General features: G+C 50.4%; 1 protein-coding gene across 2 annotated transcripts in view; it reads right to left on the bottom strand.

Moving 5' to 3' along the window:
- KIRREL3 (kirre like nephrin family adhesion molecule 3) overlaps positions 1 to 22,673 on the bottom strand; it is a 316,007-nt gene that overhangs the window by 40,764 nt on the left and 252,570 nt on the right. For both annotated transcript variants that reach the window (XM_082778151.1, XM_082778152.1), the window contains exons 5-6: positions 7,347 to 7,504; positions 3,764 to 3,914 (exon numbers count right to left, since the gene is read on the bottom strand). In XM_082778151.1, coding sequence (XP_082634277.1) covers positions 3,764 to 3,914; positions 7,347 to 7,504 — 309 coding nt within the window. The remainder of the gene's footprint in view (positions 1 to 3,763; positions 3,915 to 7,346; positions 7,505 to 22,673) is intronic.

Genomic DNA, 22,673 nt, shown 5'->3' with positions numbered 1-22,673 from the left:
GGCAAACAAAATTTAGAAGAGAACGGATGAAAGCAAGTGAGAAGAGAAAAGGGTGCAGTGTTGTGGTGGATAATAAGAATATTCAGAGCGGTTTTAATTTTTCATGATGTCTCAGAGGAGGTGCTGGACATCCAGCTTTAGGTTTGAAGAAAGAGACCTCACTTGAGGGAAGAAAAAAACTCCAGGTGGTATCTCGCAGCTCTCCTGTCTGCCAAGGCACCTGTTACAGGCCACCGTTAGACACTGCAGTGCTAGAGGAACCACTCCAGCCTTGTCAAGAGGCTTTCCAGAAGGTGGAAATGGTGCTGAAGGACCAACCCCTTCAGGCTGTGTTGGGACTGTGAAGAGGAGCTGAGGGGCTCCCCTGTCCTTAAGGTATGAATCCAATGCAGCAGATGCAAAAATGCATCCTAAACTATCTGCTACCTGCTGCCTCTCTCCTCTTCTTAAATATCTCAGCAACATCTCTCCCAGCTGGAGCATCCCTCCCATGCTGCAGCTTCACAGACACCTGTGCCCTGAGGGGAAAACAATGGCAGTGAGGGGATGTTTTACTGGGAGCCAGACCAAGCTGGGGTGGCACGATGATGGTCAGCGTGCTGCTTGGATGCCCTGAAGCCAAAGCTCTAACAGAAGCCTGAGCAGCGCTGCTGTTAACCACATAAACACTCAGGTTGGAAAAGACCTCTAAGATCAAGCCCAGCCAAGGATGAAAGCTCCCCTGCCACTGCTCCCTCTGCCAGCATCCTCCCCCAAACACAGGACAGGGTCTTGCTGGGGAGATGGGGCTCTCTGGCACCAGCTCAGCACCTTTGCTTGAAGGCACACGCTCTTTCTGGGCATCCAGAGGTGACAACAGCTTGACTGCCACCTCTCCTCTCTGTCCCCATCCCTTCTGATCCTGCCTGCAGCACTGGGTACCATGCTGCAAAGTGTGGCCATCCCTCCTCTGCTGCGTCCCCACCTCTGTTGGCCCCGTGATATTTACACAGCCAGAGCCCTGCTTTGTCGCCAGCAGAGCCACCTGCCTTTTTGATGGGAAATTATGACGGGAAATTATAGGTATTTTCAATTTACCCTAATCTCATTTTAAAATGTGCAATTCAAATGACAATAAAGATGGGCGCAGTTGGGAATATAAATGAGCTTCACTAACATAACAGCCCAGAGATATATAGTGCGCTCCTAATTCATTTGCAGGCATCCTGACACTTCCCCATTGTTATACAACAACAGCTAATCACCTTCCTTTGTTAAGTATGAATCACACTTCTCTTTAGTAGCTTCCCCATTGTTTGATGGTTTAGTAGCTGTGCCTACGATTTACAGAGGAGCCTCTTTGTATTAAAATGAGCCCAGCTCCCTCCTTGCACTCAAAATAAAAAATGTAGATTAAAAAGAAAAAGAGCAAAGGAAATGAATTAAAGTCTTTGATCTTCCCTTTCGCAAATGGGATTGGGCTTCTGAACGTTGCAGTAAGGCTGGTGAGCTTCCCCACGAGGCGGTCGGTGCTGCAAAGAGCGTGGGTTTGTGTGTGCGAGCGTGTTTGGGGGTATATTAGGGGAAAAAAAAGACACAAATTGTAACTCATCAGGATGTAATTCCACGCGCTTACAATTATAATTCCTGCCTGGCTTCTTGTAATTAATTTGAGATGGAATCAGAGTTGGAGGAGAGCATGCATGCAAAGTGCTGGCTGGCGCAGGTACCGCGCATTGCCGTCAGCAAACCTCCTAACTCAGCACCTGCAAAATGAGGGCTGGCATCGCTGCGGGGCAGAAAAGCCTTTTTGGGGTGGGCTCCGGAAGCTGTGAATGAACAGGGATTAGGAGCTGAAAGCAGGCTCTGATGCCTCTTCAGATCTGGGTTTTCATGCTCCCCGATGAGAGGCATAAATAGGAACAAAACGCTGCAACGCTGCAAGGACCAGCACAGCACCTCCAGCGGAGCGAGGTGGCCTGCGGGTTGCTCGTCACCCTGGTCCCCAGACCTGCCACTTCTGTTCTCATACTGCCACCTCCTGCAAAAATATGGATGTGGTCAAATCCCTTCCTGCCATCAAACAAAGGTGTAAAAATGAGCAAATACACATGTGTGTGCAGAGGCTTGGAGCAAATGGCTTTGGATAAGCAACAGCCCTGCTCCTCCCCATCCCGGCACGCTGGATGTGAATTTCCATAGAGCCACTGGGCTCTGGCAATATAAATAGTTTATGGCATATCAAACTATTAAACATGATTTTAATCCCACTTGTGATGTTCGGCGCATAACTCACAGGAGGCTGACTTTGATGTGGCTGGTGGAACAGAAATCACATTGAACAGATGTTCCAGCTGGAGTCGCTTAGTGTTTCCATTACAGACTCCAGCTTTTTTTTTTTTTATCTTGGTTTCTTTCCCCTTGCCATTTTTTTTTTTTTTTTTTTTTAAGGGGATAGTGTTTATGACTCAGCTATTTCACTGCTGCTGAGGCTAAGATTGGCAGGCAGGTCCTGTGCCCACATGAGACTGATGGGATCCAAACTCATGTTTTGCATCAGCTGAAGCAGGCTGTTCCTGCTGCCACGAGTGCAAGCACCTCATACACCTGCAGAGGACAAAAACCCTGCCTGGGTGCTTCTGCAGAGTACAGGCTGCTTAATCCATCTTGGCATTTTTCTATCCCTCCATCACCCATCCAGCTCTGGGAAACTGATATCCTCATTAGACCCCATTAAGAACAACATACTTTTAATAGCTGAATAGGATATTATTATTATTACTTTCACAGCATGGAGTATTTAATGGCTCGAAGTGGAAATTGGTGCTCTTTATTTGGTCTTCCTCTCTTCAGAGTAGATCCCATCATGATCAAGGATGCAGCTCACGTCCCTTGCCCCATACTGTACAGCACGGTGTAATGATGTCTCCGGCTTTGCGTTGTTTGTGAGAACGTGCGTACATCTCCAGCTATTGTAACTGTTTGCCGGCTGTGAAATAACCCATGCTATTATCTCATTTTATCTGGCTGGTTCTGTCAGGACATGCTATAGAGCGACCCAAGAGCCTGTTAATCTTCCGGCAGCAAAAGCCGGGAGTCTTAAATGGTGAATTTTCTGCTGTGCTTGAGTTTGTTCAGGCAGTTTTAATTGGACTCTGGAAAGCAGCTGGCATGCTAATATTGAACACCCTGCATTTGCAAATTGTTGGTAAATACAGCTGCAGGAATTGTGTGTGCAAATGAAGCCCGGCTGGAGAGAGGTCAGGATGTGCCTGAAAGCAACAGCTATTGCAGAGGAGGAGAGAGATCTGTGAAACGTGAATTTTTGAGGAAGAAAGGTTTTCCTTCATGGTTTTACAGAGAAGTGACATCGCTCCCCACACACCTGTCCCTGCTGGATGGTGACTGACACCAGCTGTATGTCACAGGAGGGAGGGCTTTCACAGAGCACTTTGGTGTGTCTAATGGGCTATCTAGATGGAGAACAAGACAAAAACTTAGCCCTGAACAACTTGCAAGCCTGGAAACACGTATTTGTCCAAGAAATGCTTGCCAGCCAGGCAGTGCATGGCTCAAAGAGATGGGCACAAGATGCAAAAGCTGGGAAGCAGCTGGGTGTTGTGTACATCAGGTGCCCCAGGGAGCTCAGGGGAGATGAGCCCTTGTGCCTCTGCCCTCTCTGCACCAGTACACCCCAGCGATGGGGAATGCCCAGCTTGGCGGCCCCGGTGGAGGCAGCAGGGAGGCTGTGGTGACATGGGGCTGCAGTGGCTCAGGTACTCACGCTGGATGTCGATGGTGACCGAGGTCTCCTTCCCGCTGGGAATGGCTTTGTTGGTGGCGCGGCAGACGATGCTCTCCCCATTCTCAATGTCAGAGGGGGCGATGAAAAGGGTGCTCATGATGCTCTCTCTCTTGCCATCGCGGAGAAGTGTCTGTGAGGGGAGATAGGGAGATGGAAAAGGCAGCTTCCAATAGGAAAGTGGCCCCTTCCCCTGGTCAAAAGTCACACATACAGCCAGGCCTTGCTGTTATGAGTTTGCCAGCTAAGCAGCAGTCTACAATCACAGCTCCTCTGGCTGGAATCTACACCAAGAACCCAAAGGGGAATTGCACAGGCACATTTTGCTGTGCTTCCCTTGGAATTGGGCACTTAACTCAGATCTGCTTCCCTCCAGCCCTGCTGTGCCTAGACCTGAGAGCTGCAGCTCCAGTGACATGACCGTCACCCCCGGCCTGGGAAAAAGGGAGCCAGGGGACAGATAAGGCAACCGGCTTCTCTAGCCTGCCATCACCTGCTGCACCTACACCAGGCAGGTGCAGAAGCAGCCTGGGCTGATCGGGCTGCAGCTCCCAGCCACTTTGTGCAGGGATGTGTGAGTGGTGGCAGCCGCTACCAGCAGCACGGGATGGATCCTGGGCAGCTTTGATCTGCTGGAGCAGGAGCCCTGCCTTATCCTCAGTGAAGTCCTAATCCTCATTTAAGTCCTTATAGACTGTGATCATGTCACCCTGTCACCTCGTCTGTGGTAAACCAGACTGACCAAGCCCTCTGAGCATCTCAAGATGCTGCACGGTTTTCAATCTTTTAATCACTCTCTGACCCCTCTCTGGTTTATCAGCATCCTCCAGGGACCAGAAATGCCAGAAACACGACTTCACCCAGCCATTGATAATAATGGCAAATGCCATGGACACACCCAGCCAGTTCTGGGGATTTCCAAACAGTTTTTCTCTCTTAAGTCTGTATCCTCCAAGTTTTCTCTTCACCATGTCAGGCAAGTACTTTATTGAATTATAAATAGACAGCAGTGAGACTGATGTTTTCATCATTTGGGCTCAGCTGGATGTAGCCCTCTTGCTATAGGTTTGCACATCCGTCAGGCAGTGGGCAAGGAGTAGTGCTGACGAATTGATACCATCAGCCCAGAAGCTGGACAGAAGCAGCACCAAGACCTATTACAACGTGATCTTTGGGATCTGAGGGCCCCAACAGCTCTTAATTATCCTGACAAACCTCATCTGGGGCCTCTATCCCACCTACAGGTCTAGGAGTTGAATTTAAACTACGGCTCTAGCTCAAGCCATATTTTGGGGGTGCTGATATGGACTTCATCTCCTGGCTTGGCTACAGCCCTGCTTCATCTCTGTGGGCTTTCTGGTGACTGCTGCACTGTGGCTGACCCTATTATGGTCATAAAAACCCACTCTTCTTGTGCCTTTGGTGGTGAGGGCACTGCCTGCTTTGCTGTCACCCTGCCTGTCCTTCCCCTGCAGAACAGCCCCACTTCTGCTGCTGAGGGTGCTGTGAACCCCAGGCTGAGCACTGCAGGTCCTGCCTGTGCAGAACTCACACCCACAGCACCCCAGAGCTCTGTTTAGCTGTCAAACCCTGCAGGATCCTACAATACCCCCTACAGCCATAGGGACCATTTCCTGTCCTTTTGAAGACAGAGCAGGGTGAGGGTTTGGGGTTTTTAAGTCAGATCTGGCTAATCCGTGATGCCTGGCTGTGACTGCAGTGGGGCTGCATATTAATCAGCTGTTGGATTTGAAATTCAGAGAAACAAAGGAATTATCACTCAGTGCAAATGGTTTCAGGCAATCAGTAACCTGAGCAGTATGTCTTCTTGGTTGACTGGAATATCTGGATCAAATGAAGTCTGGGTTGGATTTTAATTTTATTAGAGAATAACAACAGAATAAAACTGAAGCCCAGTCTTAAAGGGAACTTCAAAAGGGAGAGGTTTCTTGTATGCCCCAAATCAAAACATCCCATTTCATAAATGGCTAAAACTGCCCATTAGCTTTTCTGTGGGGTCTTTTTCTTTTTTAATGTGACAAGGTTGAAAAGGTCTCAGAAATGCTTGTGTGCTCAAGCTGGGATTTCTCATGCATGCACGGGTGGATGTGGTGATGCTTGAGGCAATGAGCACTGATGCAGCCCACACTGGCTGACCACCTCCATGTGCCCTGCCCTACAGCTGCATTTTCCTGCTCATGGCAGGGAATTATTTGTGGAAGGTCCACCTGGAAATCTCCAGTGAGTCAGGATAAACTTGGGTTCTACATCCCCAGATCAGCCACCACCACTTCTGCCCCTGGAGAAGGGGCCGACATCCTTGCAGAGCAGGGCTTGCCACCCAAACCACCCCGACAGCTGCTTTAGATGCCATGGAAGTGTTTGTGTGGCATGTGAGATAAGCTGCTGCCTGAAAGCTCAGCTCTAAAAGGCTTTCAAAAAAATATATATTTTGAAGAAAAACAAAGAGGAGACACCCTTCCTTCTCTGCTACCCACTGCTTGGGGGTCTGAAAGGGAAATGCTGGCTCCCCACAGCCAGGTCTGCACAGCCTCCAGTGCAGAGCAAGGCTTGGTGTGGATGGAATAAGTTACAAACAATCACATGTCAAAGGCCTGGATTTTAATTAATTTCACTTGAATTAAGAGAGGGCGAGGTCAGCTGTCTCTAGCTTTAATTAGCGCTGCCTCTTGCATAGTGCACAGGGTGATGGGGGCAATTCTGTTCATCCCCACCAGCTATGAGGGGGCAGCTCAGCTTCAGCTAAGGTGTCCGCGGGTGCTGTGGGGCAGCAGGGGGGAGGACGGGGATGCTTTGGCTCCTCTGCCCTTCCAAGCAAGCTGGGATAAGGCTTCCCAGTGGTAGCAGAGGGTGAGATGTTTATTAAAAAGATCTTCAGGAGCTCAAGAGGAATGCCTTTGACTCTGAACTTTGAAGTTGCTTGCATTACAAATGGCTGTAAACTGACCCATTTTGTGCCTTGAATTTTGTGCTTTAGAAATTTTCATTAGAAATGTCAAGTGTTACTGAATCTTTAGCACTTACTGAGCATCAGGCTTTGATAAACAGGAGAACATGTGGGTACCCATTCCGAGTACACTGCCGATTGCTCTTTGATGTTTTCCTTTATGACCCAATAAAGGCTTTCTATTTAAATTAAAAAATGCCAACAACCCTGACAATTTTTCATGGAAAACTGCAGTTAGAGGCAGGGACATATGTCACTGCAAAAAAACTTCTGCCTCAGAGCTTCTGCTGCAGCCAAGGGCAGTGCTGGCTCTGCTCCTTAAGCACTATGAGCACGACACCCAGGTGGGGTCCTGAGCGGAGATGCCAGGTAATTCAGAAGCTATGTGAGGGTACAGAAAGCCAGCCAAATTCCAAGCAGAGCCTATTTCAGTGACATCTTCCTGACTGTTGGAGGTTGCACGGGGTGATGTGGGGTGCGAGGCAGCTCTGGCACTGAAGGCACAGCCCCAGCTGTTTTGGGGCTGTGAGAAGGAGCCCAGGCCCTTCCCAAAGCAAGGAAGAGCACAGTGCACATCCCCACCCCGTCCTGCCTCACCTTGGAGTAAGTGGCTCCATTGATAACTTCTCCTTTCCGCATCCAGATGATGGAGGCAGCTGGCTTGGCGTTGTCTGCGTGGCAGGTCAGGTTGAGGGGGTCTCCTGCTCTCAGGCTGATGATGGGTCCCCCCATAATGATGGGGTCGTCTGGAGGAACTGCAAGGCAATGGCATGAAGGAGGCAAGGTCACTTGGTAGCATTAAACCTCCAGGACTGGAATGGGACCTCTCACACCTCCAGTGGGGTGTGATGAGGACAGGAGCAGCCCGCCACCCATCACATTGTGGGACGGCTTGCAGGTAAGGGCTCTGCCCTGGATTTGATCTACAGCAGCAGAAACTGGCTGATGTTTTAGGTCACGGAGGGATGGAGAGACCATTGAGCACTTCCTTGTCCAGCTTTGATCTTCCTTTTGCTTTCAGTCATCCTCTGTGCCACCCTCTGGCTGCGCAAAAGGTGAAATTCCTCTCATTTGGTCAGAGACTCCCTCTCACTGTTGCATGTCTTTCAAGCATCTCCCTCCACGAAAGCAGGTTTTGCCGGGGGTATTGAGGAGACATTTAATATCCCAACCTGCCTTTGAAACAGTCTCGGTCTGACAGCCTGTGTGAGGCTGCATCCTCATTACAGGACATGGCTTTACTGGCATTGCAGCCGTGGACCTTCCTGCTTTGTGCCAGAGAGGGATGGAAATGGAGAAGCAAGAAATACTGAGCATGGTGATTTTTTGGTGTCTAGTCTGTGAAACCTGACATCTTTAAACACCACCAGCATGGTGGGAAATTGGGCTCTTGGGGGCTCACAGCACTGGAAAACCAGCAGAAATGCAGAGGTGGAAAAGCATCCCCACTGCAGCCCCTTCTGTCCAAGCAGAGGAGCTCATGCTAGCCAAGGGTGGAGAAAAATTGCTGCTCCAGACCCAGGTCAGAGGAAGGTAAAGCACCTGCAAGAGCCTCCTGCCCTTTCCATCCTTGCAGAGGGGATGCTGCTGGGTGAAAAATGCCCTTTTTCCACAAAAATGGAGCTGCCTGTCATGGGGCTGTGCTCTCCGAGCTGGCTGGCACTGGGCTGAGCTGCACAACGCCAAAGCCTTGAGATCCCTGAGCAGGGCTCTGCCACTGTGCCTGAGCTGCTGCTGTTAGCTGGCCGGGGAATAGTCTTCAGAACTCCTTGCTGGCTTCTCCAGCATGGGCCGAATTTGGGAGATGGAAGGGGATTATTTTCTCTGACAACTCAAAGGTGGCTGCCCGCGTCGGCACAAGATTTGCAGGCGAGGCAGATGTGCCGGTTGCACACAAGGCTGGTCACATACGCATCTGCCAAGCGCTTTGAGTAATGGGATTTTTCAGCTCAGTGGGTGGAACCCAAGAACTGGAGGAAAAAAAGCTTTTCTACATGGATCCAGAATGTACATTTTTCAGGCTACAAGAGTGAAAAATGTGAAAATCCATGTTTTGGGTTAGTCAAGATGCGTCAGCCCCTGGAATATGAGAATGTGAAAAACTCTACTTCATTCTGATGATGTTTAGCTGTTAAAGAAGCATTTTAACTTTAAAAAAACAGTTATTTGATTTAATTCATTTATATTGTTTTCAGAAAAAGAAATACATGTTTCTCAGTAGTTTTTTTTCCCCTCACTGATGCTACTAATTGAATTTGACCTCAGCTTGTGAAATATTGGAAATTCATCTTGTGGAGCTGGGAAGAGGCCCAGCCCACAAGCCTTGCTCTGAAGAGCCTTTCAGAATTAAACGGAGGGACTTTCACGGGGGCTGTTTGTTTAATGCTCCTGGCTGGTCCCACCATCCGGAGCCTGAAGTGTCCCTTTGCAGCCTCTGGCATCACAGTGCTCCCTCAAAGCAGTGCAGATGCCTCTTAGCTGCCCAGTGAAACCTGGGGAAGGGGACAGGACAGGGGACAACCCCATGCAGATATGTATGGGACCACCTGACTTCCCCATGCCAGAAAGCCTTTCCTAACCTGTGTTGCTCCTGTTTCACTCTATTGGATCAGCAGCAAGACCTGGGGAGCTGCTGAAGGAGATGAGAGGGAGAGAATAGGTCCTGATTATGTCTTCCCAAGCAAGTGGTTATCATCCCCCAGTTATTCATGTGGCCATGAATTATTGATTGTCTCCAGGCTCACTAACCAGGGGATCTGGCTGGGGAAGAGAGGGTCTGATGAATAGAAATCAGCAATATCTCTCAACAGCTCTAACTTCTGCAAAATGAAGGATGACGATGCCTTCCCCACTCAAACTCCAGCCTGGGAAAGGAGAAGGAAGAGAAGAATGGAAGATGAAAAGAGAGGAAGAAAGAAGGGGAAGCAAGAAGCCAGTAGCATAGAGCCATGATCCATTATTCATCCCCTGTGCTCCCAGGATTGGTTGTTATTATAAGGCACCACTACAGAATCCGGTCTCCTAATTTTTAATCACGTAGATGTAGAAGTGCTAGCCTTTCTGATTAACGCAGGGATATAAATAGGAAGGGTTGTTTGGGGTTGTGGGTTTTTCATTCCTGACAGCAAAGAAAAGGGAGTTAACCTTTACATGCCTGGAAAACTTAAAAAGGGAATAAAAGAAAAGGGCTGGATGAGCAAAGCACAGGTTGTCATTGGTGGCTCAAGCCCATGAGACCTGAAATAAGCCAGAGAGGTGGATGAGGCATGGTGCATGAGCCCAGACTGGTGTCCAAAGGGACAACGCACTGAGACCTCCTGGGGTGGGAGGAGACCCCAGCAGATCTCTTCTTCACTGTGCACTCAGGACTCGAGCTGGGGAGCTGTTCTTTGCCTGACCATGGACAAAGTTTTCTGGAAGCAACACGACAAGCTTCCCCTCCTCAAAACCATGGGTTTCTGTCAAAACACAGGGTTTGCTGAATATTCTGAAGCCCACAGGTAGGCATTCATTTGTTCTCCATAGCTGTGGGCTGCTTGGGTGTGTACAAACAGCTTGAGGTCTCTGCTCCTTACCCTTTGAAGTGGTTTGGGAGATGGACACATCAACATAAAGAAATATGAATAAATGTGTGCTGCTCTTCGGCTGTGCACTCAGCAACTTCTTCAATTAGTTGGCTAGTTGGAGGCCTTCCTGCATACAACCCTACTCGGCAAGCTTTAATCGTATGATTAATCAATGAGACCATGCAGAATTATTCAGTGCTGAACTGATACCCTAGGCTAACACTGCAGCTTTGACTAAGAAATAACATAGATGTCTCTAAATACTCCTGGCCGTCAGACAGCTGGACAGCATTGTGGCAAGCAAACAGAGCTCAATTATTAGCAATATTTATTGAAATAACAGGATCCTCCAGGCAGAAGTCTTCTTCTGCAAGCAGAGAAAGCAAAAAAAAAAAAAAAAAAGCCCTCCAGCTGCTAGCACCTCTTCCTAATTAACACTGGCTGCTTTTTTTGTTGTTGCTGGCACCTCCTTACTGCTGGGTTTGTGGATGCAAGAAGCCTCTTCTCCAGACAGTGTTAACATTCAACCCCGAATGCTCCCCAGTGGGGAACGGCCACCCAGCTGCCGGGATGGAGAGGCAGCTGCTGAACGGCCCCTGAGGACTGCTCTGAGCACTATATCAGAAGAAATGTTTGGCTGATGTGAGACGAGTGTCCCCCAAGGAGTGTGAACACCTCTCTCGGGTAAGAGATTGCTCATGTGTTGCTTATCTCCCCTAAGGGGGTTGCAGTATCTGACGCTCTGGGCTCATCTCCTGTGCTAGGCCAACAACAGTGACCAGAAGATGCTCTTAGTAATCACAAACCACTGGGAGGTGGTTGCCAGCCCCAAAGCTGAGGGTCCAAGCACACAGTGGAGACCTAAAAGCATTCCCAGCCCCCTGCAGGGGTTTGCTCGCCCTCCATGCTGGGGGTGCCACCACCTTCCCAGGAGCCTGCCCACCTTTGGTGGCAGCTGGAGGGTTTGGGAGCTTTGCTCTGGCGCAGAAGTGTTTGTGTATTCAGATGCTGCTTCACAAGCTTGTCAAAGAGGCATGTTTGCCTCTTGTAGACAAGTCAAGCTTATGAGGGCATCAGAATACACGTGCTCTGGGTGAGCATACCCAGGCACTGTCCTGATCTGCATACAGCTGCTTGCTGTGTGGAATATTTTGCAATACAAACCCCACAAAGAGTATTTTCCTTTGCAAATCCAACCTCTGCTCCTTGTTGGGGTGTTCTGAGACCAGGTTTGCTGGCTGGCGATGAGCAGGATTTGGCCTCAGCCTCCCCTGGAAGGTGCTGTCTCTCTCCAAAACAGGGATGTAGCAAGACTGCTGGGGTGACTCTGAAAATTGTCTTGGTGTTGATGATACATTCAGCAAACCAATGAGTTAATTAGCTGCTGTATCATTTCTGGTCTCTGCTTGGGACTGGCACGTCCTGATGACCGCAGGGGCTGCCTGCTCTTGGAGGATGATGCCTGTCCTCCAGAGCGCCAGGGGCTGTTTTGCAGAGGCTGCTGGTGTTGCTCTGCAAGATGCTGGTAGGGTCGCAGAGGGGTTTGGCCACATTTGTGGATGTTGGGCTGAGGATGCAGAGAGAGGCTGGAGGGCTGCTCAGAGGAACAGAGCTGCTTTCCTACCAGGTGAGATCAGATGGGATCGGCTTGTTTCGTTTGGCAAAGTGAAGGCTGGGAGAGACTAAGCCTGGCTGCGGTGGATGAACTGTGGGAGGCTGGGAGAAAACAAAGGAATAAACAGGAAAATTTGGGCACTGGGAAAGAAAGATGGTTTCTTGCTTGATCAAATATCCAGAAGAGCTTCCCAAGAGGAGGAAAAGGGGCTAGAAAACTGCTTTTAGGATGGAGCTTGCTACAATGGATAAGAGAATCCCCTTATAGAGATTGTGTTTCTGGCAGTAGGTTTCCAGCAGACTGCCTGGGGTCTCACTGTATTATCAAGCCTGAAGAGTACAAATTGTGAAGACCTAAACCACTGCAGAGCAGCTTACAGCTACATGAATGTTCAGCTTTTCATTTATCAAGGCTTTACACATTTAGGATTCAGATTTCCAGCAGCTCTTCATGGCTAGGAAGGATATAAACAGCCTCTGAGGTTTTGTCCGATGCTTAAAGGCTGAGATTTTGCCGTGTCTGAGTGCTGCTGAGGGTTATATTTCTCAGGGCAGCACTGCCATGAGGCTTATGGCAAAACTGCAGGGCTTGGTGACCTGAGCTCTGGAGCAAACCTAATCCTGGACTGCAGCTGCATCCTCCCCTTAACCTTCACGATGTCTGTCTGCTCCACCTCTCCCCTTCCTAATGCACATAGGATTGCAATTCCTTTGCAGATGAGAAGCCTGGCAGGTGAGGAAAAAAAAAGGACACGACAGAGTAAGAGACTGCTCTGAGCCTGCAAACAGAGTCAATTGTAGGGCTGAGTCCTTTCTCGAAGCACAACCAGACAGATTTTCCTGTGAATCCTTACATCTGTGACCTGCAGACCATTTCTGTCTGCAAGCTGCTCAGCAGGATGAGGCTCAGCTCTTCTGTGAGGAAAACAACCTATGCCAAGCTGCCTGTGTCCTTTTTCCCTACGTGAGCTCTACTGAAAAAAAACCTCAGCCCATGTTGTGCACTGCCAATTTACAGGGGCCATGCTGGCTACAGTGCAAACCTTGGCATTGCTTCAAAGCGTTCAACCCCGTCCATGTGCCACCAGCCTCTGGCCCTGCTGAGATGCGTGGGATGGATGGGCAGCAGCTAGGAGGGTTCCTGCACATCTGGCAGTCAGGCAGGAGCCCTCCATGCAACAGTTGGCACAAAATCCTCCCCCTGTGCTAAGTACCCCAATGACTCCAACCCTCCCCACTTCCCTCCTCTGCCGGGCTCTGGGAAGGGTGCTGATGGGACGGGGCTCTGGACAGCCTGAAAAATGCGGGGCACTCGTGGGTGCCCTCTGAAAGCTGCCTGGCTGCTGCGGAGTGAAGGAGGAGAGGAAACAGATGCAGGCAACCAGCACAGCCTGGGGAAAACACGCTAAAAAATAAATCAAAAGCAACAAGGGGAGCAAGGGAGAAAAATAGTTATGAAAGTTTAAATAGCGCATCTCTTTCTCGGTCCTATTTGTCTTGTGGCACTTCGTGTGTGTGTGTCTGAGCCGGGAGAGCGTGGGCAGGCGCCAGCAGTGATGCCGCCTCTCCATCCCACGCAGGGGACAGGGACATGGAGACCCCTGCCAGGAGGACAACAGCTCCACACACCCTACACCCTACATCCCTGTTTCTCTCCTGCTGCACCTGTCTGTCCATCTGCCAGCAGCCGAATGCGATGCGCAGACCCCCCTCACATTAAAAACCTCACGGGAGGCAAATGGTGCAAATACCATTTTTTACCGCTAATTATTTATCTCAGTTTTCATCTAGCCCTGCATTTCCCAGCTTGGTTTGGGTCAGCAGGCTGGGTTTGTGGGGTGGACAGCACCCTGCTGGGGTGTGCGGGTCCATCCAGCCCTGGGGCACTTCGCAGCCCTGATTTTGCCCAGGTTCTGCAGAGCCCTGAGTGGTGCACGGGGAGGGCAGCTGCTGTGGGGCACTTGGCTATTTCAGACCGAAGGGATCTTCAGTCCCAGATTCTTTCAATTTTTAAATACTGCTTTTTTCCATCATGCTGGAATTAAACCAAATTTCAAAGTTCTGGAAGTGAGAGCAGGTTCTGGGCAGCATGAGCTATTGGAGGAAACATGAACAGATCTGACACAGGTTAAGTGGGCATTTGTATTCCACTGAAAAATCTTTTATATGAGAAAAAATTAAAAGTTCTGGCAAACCCCTCTGAGCTCTAATAAACAGCCTGATGCCGTGCAGGCCGGCAGGTAGCTGTCCCAGTATTGATTGCATACTGGAAAGATTCTCTGCACGAAGAGCAAGAAACTTGAAATTTCCTCCTCCAGTTGAAAAGAAAACATAATCCCAGCATATGTATCAGGGTTGTTGGTTCCTTGTGCAATTCCCCCTGACCAAGGCACTGCTCGGATGGCTCCTGACCAGCCCAGCCCCAGCTCCCAGCATCTTTGCTGAGCCCTGCTGAGCCTCTCCATGGCACGGGGCTTTGTGCTGGGCTGTTTTGCTTTGCTTTTCCCTGAGAAGAGCTGTCCTGGCCCTCAGACTGGCTGGCTGTAAGCCACAGGGTGTTCAGGAGGGAGGTGGCAGTGTAACCCGTGGTGACAGTGAGTAATGGCTCCAATTCTGCCTGCCAGGAAGAAGGCAGGTCAGGGGAAAGCACGCCAGATGTGTCGGGGGAACGACAGACAGAGGGAGAGAGGAAAAGTTATCTGCTGTGTCCTCCTCACCATCCTAACACACCCATTCACTACTGGCGTCCCCTGACGTGTGCCTGCACCAGCGTGGGGCCAGCACTCATCCCAACGAGGGGAAACTGAGGCACAGCCATGGGGCCTGCTTCAGTCACACTGCAGTCACTGCCACCCCCGGCTGGCTTGGCCCCATGTCCCCACCGCTGTGCCACCCGCTGGGCAAGGCTGAGCTGTCTCGGAGACAGTGCCCTGTCCCCAGGCCCAGGGATGACCCCAGGGACACCAGAGGTGGGACACATGGGGGCTCCCTGAGCACGTTCCTCTGCCACAGACACCTTCCACTGCCTCTCAGACAGAAACGCAGGAGGAAGCCCCCCAGGGACTGGTGGTACCCTCTGCTGCAGGATGTGCCTGAGCCTCCTCCTGGCAGGGAGGCACCATCACGTCCCCATCCATTGTGGTGTAAGGCAGCACCCACTGCCTCCTCTGCCTCCTCCTCCTCCTCCCCAGCAGCACGGCTCCTGGGTGCAGACTGACAGATCAGAGAGAGCCGGCAAAAACCTGAATTCATTATTTTTCCCGCATGTCATCTGTTTTCAAACTGTTTAAAAAAGAAAGGGGGATTATTATTGTTTGTTATAAAACCCCCACCTCACCAGTCACCAGTTTTGCAGGGGGAATCCTGAAGCCCCGAGCTTCAGCCCAGCACCTGGGTGATGCTGCTCCAACAAAACCAGGAGGTGCCATGGAATTACTGGGATATTATTGGGATACTATCCGGCCTGCAAACCTGCAAAGCAATGAGGCTGCAGGGGAAGGACCCATCCCAGTATCAAGGGAAAGGCACCTGTATTTCCAGCTCTCCTGCTGATTTTCACCACTACTGCCCCTTTTGCAGCCCCGCAGCTGACGCCGTTGCTTGGTCTCTGACCTCTCCTTGCCTGGTGCCATTTCTCAGCCTGGGATGGGATTTGCAGCTTTGCATTCAGCTGGCCCAGGATGACAGAGAGGAGCCCTGCCTGCTCCCGCAGATGCCAGCCACTCTGTCATTTTTGGAGAAATCACAGGCATGCAATTTGAAGAGTATTTTTTTTTTTTTTTGCTTTGGGTATGGGAGGATTAATATATATATATATATATTTATTTTTTTTAAGGTGAAGGGATGCTTTGTCTTTTCCTCTCTGTGCTTTCCTAAAGGCCACAGCTTTATCACATGCTCTCCCTAAAATCATGTCTGACCTGCAAAGCAGCTAGTTATCACTGCTTTCCTGCACCACAGCCCCACACTGGGGAAGGGGGCAAAAGGCCTCGATCTGGCCACCAGGAAAGATGAAGATGATTCACCCCCCTTCACTTCAGGATGAGGTGGCATGCAGGATTTTAGAGTGGTGTGCAGGGTTTTAGGGTGCTGTGCACCTTGTTCCTAGGTGGGGATGGGCTGCACTTCTTCCTCATGCTCTTTGCATGGGAGGTTCCCACTTGGATCTGTGGCTGGGAGGAGGAACCCAGGGAAGCTCACAGCAGGGAGACCACCAGGAGGTGGAGATGTGTGGCTTTGTGGTGGTCTCAGGGTAGCACCTGGACAAGGACAATGTGTCGCTGGTGGGGCTCAGGCATTTGCCGGGATTCTGGAGGTCTCATGGGGCAGGAATCTACCAGCCCTGTGGAATCTACTGGAATCTGCTCCAATCTGGAATCCACTCCGAAATCTCCCATCAGGGACCAATTTCAGCTTTGCCATGGATTAGCCAAGCTTGCACGCCAGCACAACACTCGTTTGGCTCCAGCTCTGCTTCTGTCCTTCAGCCACAAGAGCAATAAGGGCAGAGCAAATCGTTATGGATGAAGCTGGGAAGCATCAGATGGGGCTGATCAATGCACGGCGGTGCCTTATCTCTGACGCTGGCCGGGGACAGATGTTTTGAAGGAAACCAGAACAGCCCTTCCACGATCAATCGCAATGTTCCCAGCACTGACACATGTCTCGCCCCCTCGGAAGCCGGTTATCAGCCACAGCACAGCTCAGTCACATGCGGTTTGGGAAAGGTTTGGTCTTCCAGCCGCAAATTTCAAATGCCCTTGTCCGCCCTCCTGCCCTGAATCCCTTCCTGAGATCATTCGGCCCTGCATGCACTGTTAGCAGATCCCCTTTTTAAGATAAATTACCCAATTCAAACCTCTATTTGGAGGGCATTCCCCCCGGCTGCCTCTTGCTCTCAGCTGCCTCCTTTGAGTGTGCCCCCACAGCACCAAACCCCTTAATTCAGCTTGTGCTGGTAGCCTACAAATTGGATGGGGGAAGGAAAATGGGGTTGCAATGGCAGGAACCAGTGTTTGCTCAGAGACACAGCAGAAGAACCCTGAGGACAATGGCTTTGACTGCTAGTTTGCTGCATCCTGGTGTTTTCCTGGAGAGGAGCACAAAGATACAGGTGTTCCCTTCATGGGAGACTGGGGCGCATTTGGGCGGCACCTGGCAAGGCAGGGGGGAGCTTCCCTTGGCTTCAGCCCAGCAGAAACAGCAGCAGAAACGGCGGGGCAAACAAAGGAAGAAAGCCAAGAGAAAAGAGACTGGAAATGGCATGAAGGAAGAGATAACAAAGCCAGTTGAGCCAAAGCAATTGCAGCGGAGAGCAGAGCCAAGCTAATTGCATCCTCCCTGCAGCAGTCTCCTCCCAGCCCATCACGCCAGCTGGACCCCGATGTTCACGGAAGAAAAGCGCACGTTATGGTTCCCTGCCACCCCCCGATAAACTGAACCTTGAGGATGCTCTCTTTATGAGCAGTTTACAGCTTGACAACTGTTAATAGTAAAATATCAAGATGTGAGAGGTGCTCCGAGGCTCACCAAGGTGAGAACATAATTTATTAGGTACTGGAGTTCTCTGCTTGCCGTGGGATGAGGAGTGTCCTCTGCTTGCCACTACCCTGGGGAGGCTTGGAGGAGGTTTGGGACCTGCCCCTCTCTCTCCCACCAACATACTACTCAGGGCTGGTGCAAAATCAGCTCATGATTTTTTTATTTTTTTTTTCCTAAATAGGTTATTGATTTTTTTTCTTTTTTTGACTGATGAAGTGTTTCAGGGAAAATGTGTGCTTTGGTGGAATTTTATTCCTTCTTAATTAAGAACTCAATAGCAAAAAAGCAACAACCTGTCAGCAGGGGACATACTGTGGCAGGGACTATCACAATCCTGTTCCTCTTTGGGAGCCAGGCTGGCGGAGCATGGGTGTGGGTTTGGCCTGAGCTGGGAAATGAGGCGAGGAAAGAGGAGTGAGCACAAGGGATCTCTGTGACAACTCCTGTGAGCTGCTGCGGCAGAGTGGAAACAGCTGCATTATTTCCTTCTTTTTTTTTTTTTTTTTTCCTTTAATTCTAGATATTTTTCCTCCCTCTATCATCCCTGAAATACCATGGGCTGGAGAACAGCATGTCCCTGAAGCCTGTTCTCCTCCTTAGACCGCAGACGTGACTACTGCCAGGCGCAATGCTAACTACGTCTCTGCTCCCCAAACAAGTTATCTATCTGCTCACCAAGCCTGAGCTCAGTTTTGTCACAGGTCCAAGCAAAAACGACCCCTGTCAGCCATGGCAGAGCAGTCTCAGAGGACACAGGACAAGCTGCGAGGCGATGCTATTTTTGTTGACGGCGTACCAGCTCTCCATCCCCTGGGGGACCCTTGTTTTGAGGGGCTCCATCAGAACTTTCACATCATTCCCACTCTCCAAACAGACTGAGCACAGCTCTCATTTAATTTGACCCACAAATGGCTCCCGGAGGTATTAATAAAAGCTGTTGAAAACAATAAATGCCAATGGAAAAAATCAACACAAGCAATGGAGCCCTGAGGCAAGGCTTGCGGGATGCTCCAGCATCTGAGACGATTTGGATGCCTTCTTGATAAGGCCAAAGACAACAATGGCTTTCGTAGGTGTGTCCCAGGACACGTGTGGAGGGCTGCAAGAGCCCCCATTACACTGCCATAGCTCTGGTACAGCAGAAGATGGATTTCCCTGGCAGGGCGCACAGATAGAGATGCTACTGGCATTACCAAAAGCATCCATCGAAGTCCCCCCCTTCTGCTGCCTACGGTTTTAATCACTTGGGCCACTCACCCTCGGCTGTGGTCAGGCGATGAGGCGAAAGAAAGGGGAAAAGGAGATGGGGAAGAGTGAAGTCTGTATATTAGAGTCAGCAGCTGGATGCACTGGGACAGGTGTGCAGGTGCGATGGTTTTGTGCCTACTGATGTTCAGCAGCCAAAAGGAGAAGTTCAGGGTGTGCTGGATGGGGAAGGAACATGAGCGGAGAGGATTTTGTTGGGAGCAGAAAGGGGAAGATGTGCTTTGGGCAGGTTGGAGAACTTTGCACCTGGCTGGAAGTGTCTTGCTTTCCATTCTGGTTATTTCTGAGCATCTTAGAAATTTAGGTCAACTTTGTTAAACAAAAAGTGCTGATTTAGAACAAAAGGGGGATGGCTGGCACATGTCAAAACAGATGCTTTGGGATTTCCCATGCCTAACCTTTCATCTCAGGAAAGCTCACATGAAATGTGTGAACTCCTTCATGAATGCAAATCCCTCTGCTGTCCTCTTCTAGCCAAAGCTTTGTTTGCCAACTTTGACTCACACAACAAATTACTCCAGGTAAACTTGCTGGTGATTGAACAAAAAGTCACTAAGCTCCATGGATGTTCTGGAAAGCCATGACTTTATGAACTCTCAATTTTCACAGAATCACAGGATCATCTAGGTTGGAAGAGACCTCCGAGATCATCTAATCCAACCTCATTTTGAAGATAGCCTCTCTCACCTCTCTCTTCCGAGCAGAGAATTTGGAGGCAGTGAGATGGGCAGGGTGGCTTGGCCTGGGGGCAGCAGGCTGGGAGATGGAGGGTGGGCAAGAAGCTGCAGAAAGGTGGGAAAACAGGGACCCAAATGATGTCGGGGCGGGGGTCGGCAGGGAGTGAAGTCTAATAATTAACTGAAAAATTGATGAGGTTCTGAAGCAGAAAGGCAGCTCAGAGGTAGGTGAGAGATGGCTAGGGAGGGATGGGAGCAAAGTTCTACTTGCTGCCAGATGGGAGACCCCGGACTGGGCTTGCACAAAGGGCATGCTGTCCCCATGGGACACTGGTCCTGCCCATCCTCACGCCATCACCAGGGGATGCAGTGGCACAGCAGGACACCAGTGGCAGGGGATTGGGGACCATGGGTTTCTGTGAGTGGCAGGTGCATGTTACACATGTTTTCCAGCCTGGAGTGCCATTTCTTTTCCCAGCACACCAGAACAGTGTGAAAAGTCACCTAGGCAGAAACAAAAGGTAGTTTTGGGTCCGCAGGACACGTATCCATGTAATGCAGGAGAAAGGTTGGCCACCTTTGCCTAAGGGACCAGGAAGTGGTGAAAAGCAGGAGACACAGCCGTGGTTTCCCCAGACACAGGGCTCCTGCTCTGAAGGTCTCTGAGACTGTGCGGAGAGGAGCTGAGGTGGCCAAAATGTACAGGAGAGGAGAAAGTCCTGTCTTACCCAGCTGGCGACAAAAAAAAGAAAAAGCTTGGCTTGTGAATATCTTCAACCCACTCCAGGCAGCAACAAAAGAGTTTGTTTGTTGTTTACTCACTCAGAGAGGAGATAAGGTCAGGAAATTGCAGTTGGCTCGCTGCAATCCTAGAGGGGAAAGTGAAGCTAAATCTGGCAGATGAATTACTCACTATCGACTGCTCTCCTTCTCAATTATTACTCCATTTTGTGAGAACCTCCAAAATACATAAAAAAAAAAGTCCCACCAGGCCAAAGTGATGCTCTCTTGCAGACAACAATGCTGCCTTGAGGGGACTTTCGGTAGGGCCAGAGCAATGCTGCTCCCAAGAGCTGGTGGGAAACCCTCTGGGAAAGCCCCAGGATGATTTTGGAAGCATGTAGCTGCCCTCAGCCCTGCGGTGCAGGCGGGAAACCCACAAATGGAGATCCTGGGACTGCCACCAAGCTGCCTCGCTACAGCTGGATGCAAAATGCCATTTGCTTTGGGTTCAAGTCTTGAGTACATTGAAATCAAAGGAACATCTGCTGCTGTTTCATTAGGCGCATGTTGCACCAGAGCAGGGGGACAGGAAGGGGCTGCAGAGGGAGACGGGGCTGGATGTAGCACAACCTGCCTTGTTCTTGCACTGCCTGTGGGCATGAGCCTTGTGCTGCTTCCAGGATGGTGGTGCCTGGCAAGCGCTGGGCATTTTTGAGGAGAAACTACAGTTTGGGTGAAACAATCACTCTGTAGAGGGGGAAGGGAGCGTAGATGTCCATCTGGCTGCTTCTTCCCTCCCCAGAACAGGGTCCATCCACCCTCCAGGAGAGGTTTTGGGGGCTTTGATGTCTTTTGGGAGAAGACATATGTTCCTTGGCTTCTGCTGGGCAGAAGGGATGGGCAGCGAACATCTGTGGCTGCCTGAGTGCTACTGAACACGTAGCAGCGGCACCGCGCCTGTCGCATCATTTCTCACTTTTCTTTCAGCCCAGCTCCTAAATCCATTTGAACAGTGGAGGAGCAGAGCCTTTCATCAAAGGAAAGCCAACACATTTCTAGTCTGCAGCACAGCAAAGCTTCAGAACATGACCCTGGGACACTCCACCAATAACAGCAGCAAAGCATTTTTATTTTTGCTAGAAATTCTCTCACTTCTTCACACCATCTCAAGGCTTTGGGGACCTGACATGTGGCTCTGGAGTGCCTCTTGTGCAGCGCAACTGTTTCTAAGCCTCCCCGCGATGGCATTCATCCCACTGCCTCTAAGCAGCAGGTTCACAAACAAACCCTTGCCTCAAATAAAAAAGGTTATATACATCTGTAAACAGACAAACGTGCATCAGAGGCTGTTTGGGGATTGTTAGTGAAGAGAAAACACGGAGGAGGTTTTCTTTTGGGCTGCCCAGCTCTGGGCTGGGGCATGTGCTCTCTCTTAGCCCACCAAGGGCACATCCCCTCTGCTGCACCCTATCCAGGGCAACACCCCATGGCCCATGCCAGAGTGCTGGCAACTTCACCTCACTTTCAGCCTTGCAAGTGAGAAAAGACACGATCTGTGTAGGAAATTTTGGGCTGCCATGAACACTGCCTTTGGGCTTTTGGGAGCACGGACACTTGATGGAGATACAGACAGGACTGTGCTGGAGGCTCAGAAAGCTTCTGCAGGCAGAGCTGTCCTGCTGGAGCAGGGACACAAAGGGCTTGCTGTCCGAGTCCCAAGTCACCTACACACATGGACTGTGCTTGCACCAGGTGCAGGAAAAAGGCTGGCAAGTGACAGCTGCCCCCTCAGCTCTGATATTGGTCACTAAACCACAGCCCTCCCTGGTCAAAACAAGCACTGTGACAGCCTGCAGTGTGGAGTCCAGCTTGCAAAGAGAATGGGCTTCCCTCCCTCCTTCCCTGTTGGCCTGGGGGCTTTGGGGACCTCAAAGCACAAAAGCAGCCTTCCAAGTTCTGCATTACCTCCACTGAGGAGTGGTCCAGCACAGGCACAGTTCAGCCTCCTTGTTGTCACATTATTGTCACCCCCCAGGGACCCACACAAGCCCATCTGCCATACTTACCCCACCTCAGCCAGTAATTAGCTTGTAATTATTTCTCCAGCTATTCATCTGCAACTAAACCATGGTCTTGCACCCCAGACGGAAAGGGGATGGCACAGCCTGACTGCTCTTCACCATCCCCTCTTTCCCAGAGCCATCCCCATGCATTGCAGAGGTGCGGCACTGAGCTCTGTGGGGTGCCTGGTGCTGTGAGCATCCTGAAAAGCCAGGGACTGATACAGCAATTCCTACAACCTCCTTTGCTCTGTTCTTGCAGCCTCGCTGACCTGTACATGCTACGGGCCTGAGCAGAAGGCAATTAGGGCTGACAATGCACTACAAAGGCTGGCTGGAGATCCGAACCAGGAACAGGGTGTTCAGCATCGCGGAGAGGTCAGGACAGCAGCAAAAGGAGCAGGGGTGTGTTAAGACAACATATGATTCATTACAATGGAAAAAAGGCTGCTGCTCCTGCCTTGGGCTTATTTCTAC

The sequence above is a fragment of the Aythya marila genome, assembly GCF_965140915.1.
Source record: "Aythya marila genome assembly, chromosome: 23".
NCBI classification, from domain to species: domain Eukaryota; kingdom Metazoa; phylum Chordata; class Aves; order Anseriformes; family Anatidae; genus Aythya; species Aythya marila.
The sequence above is the reverse complement of the archived record's forward strand: the minus strand, read 5'-3'. Positions and strand labels throughout refer to the sequence as shown.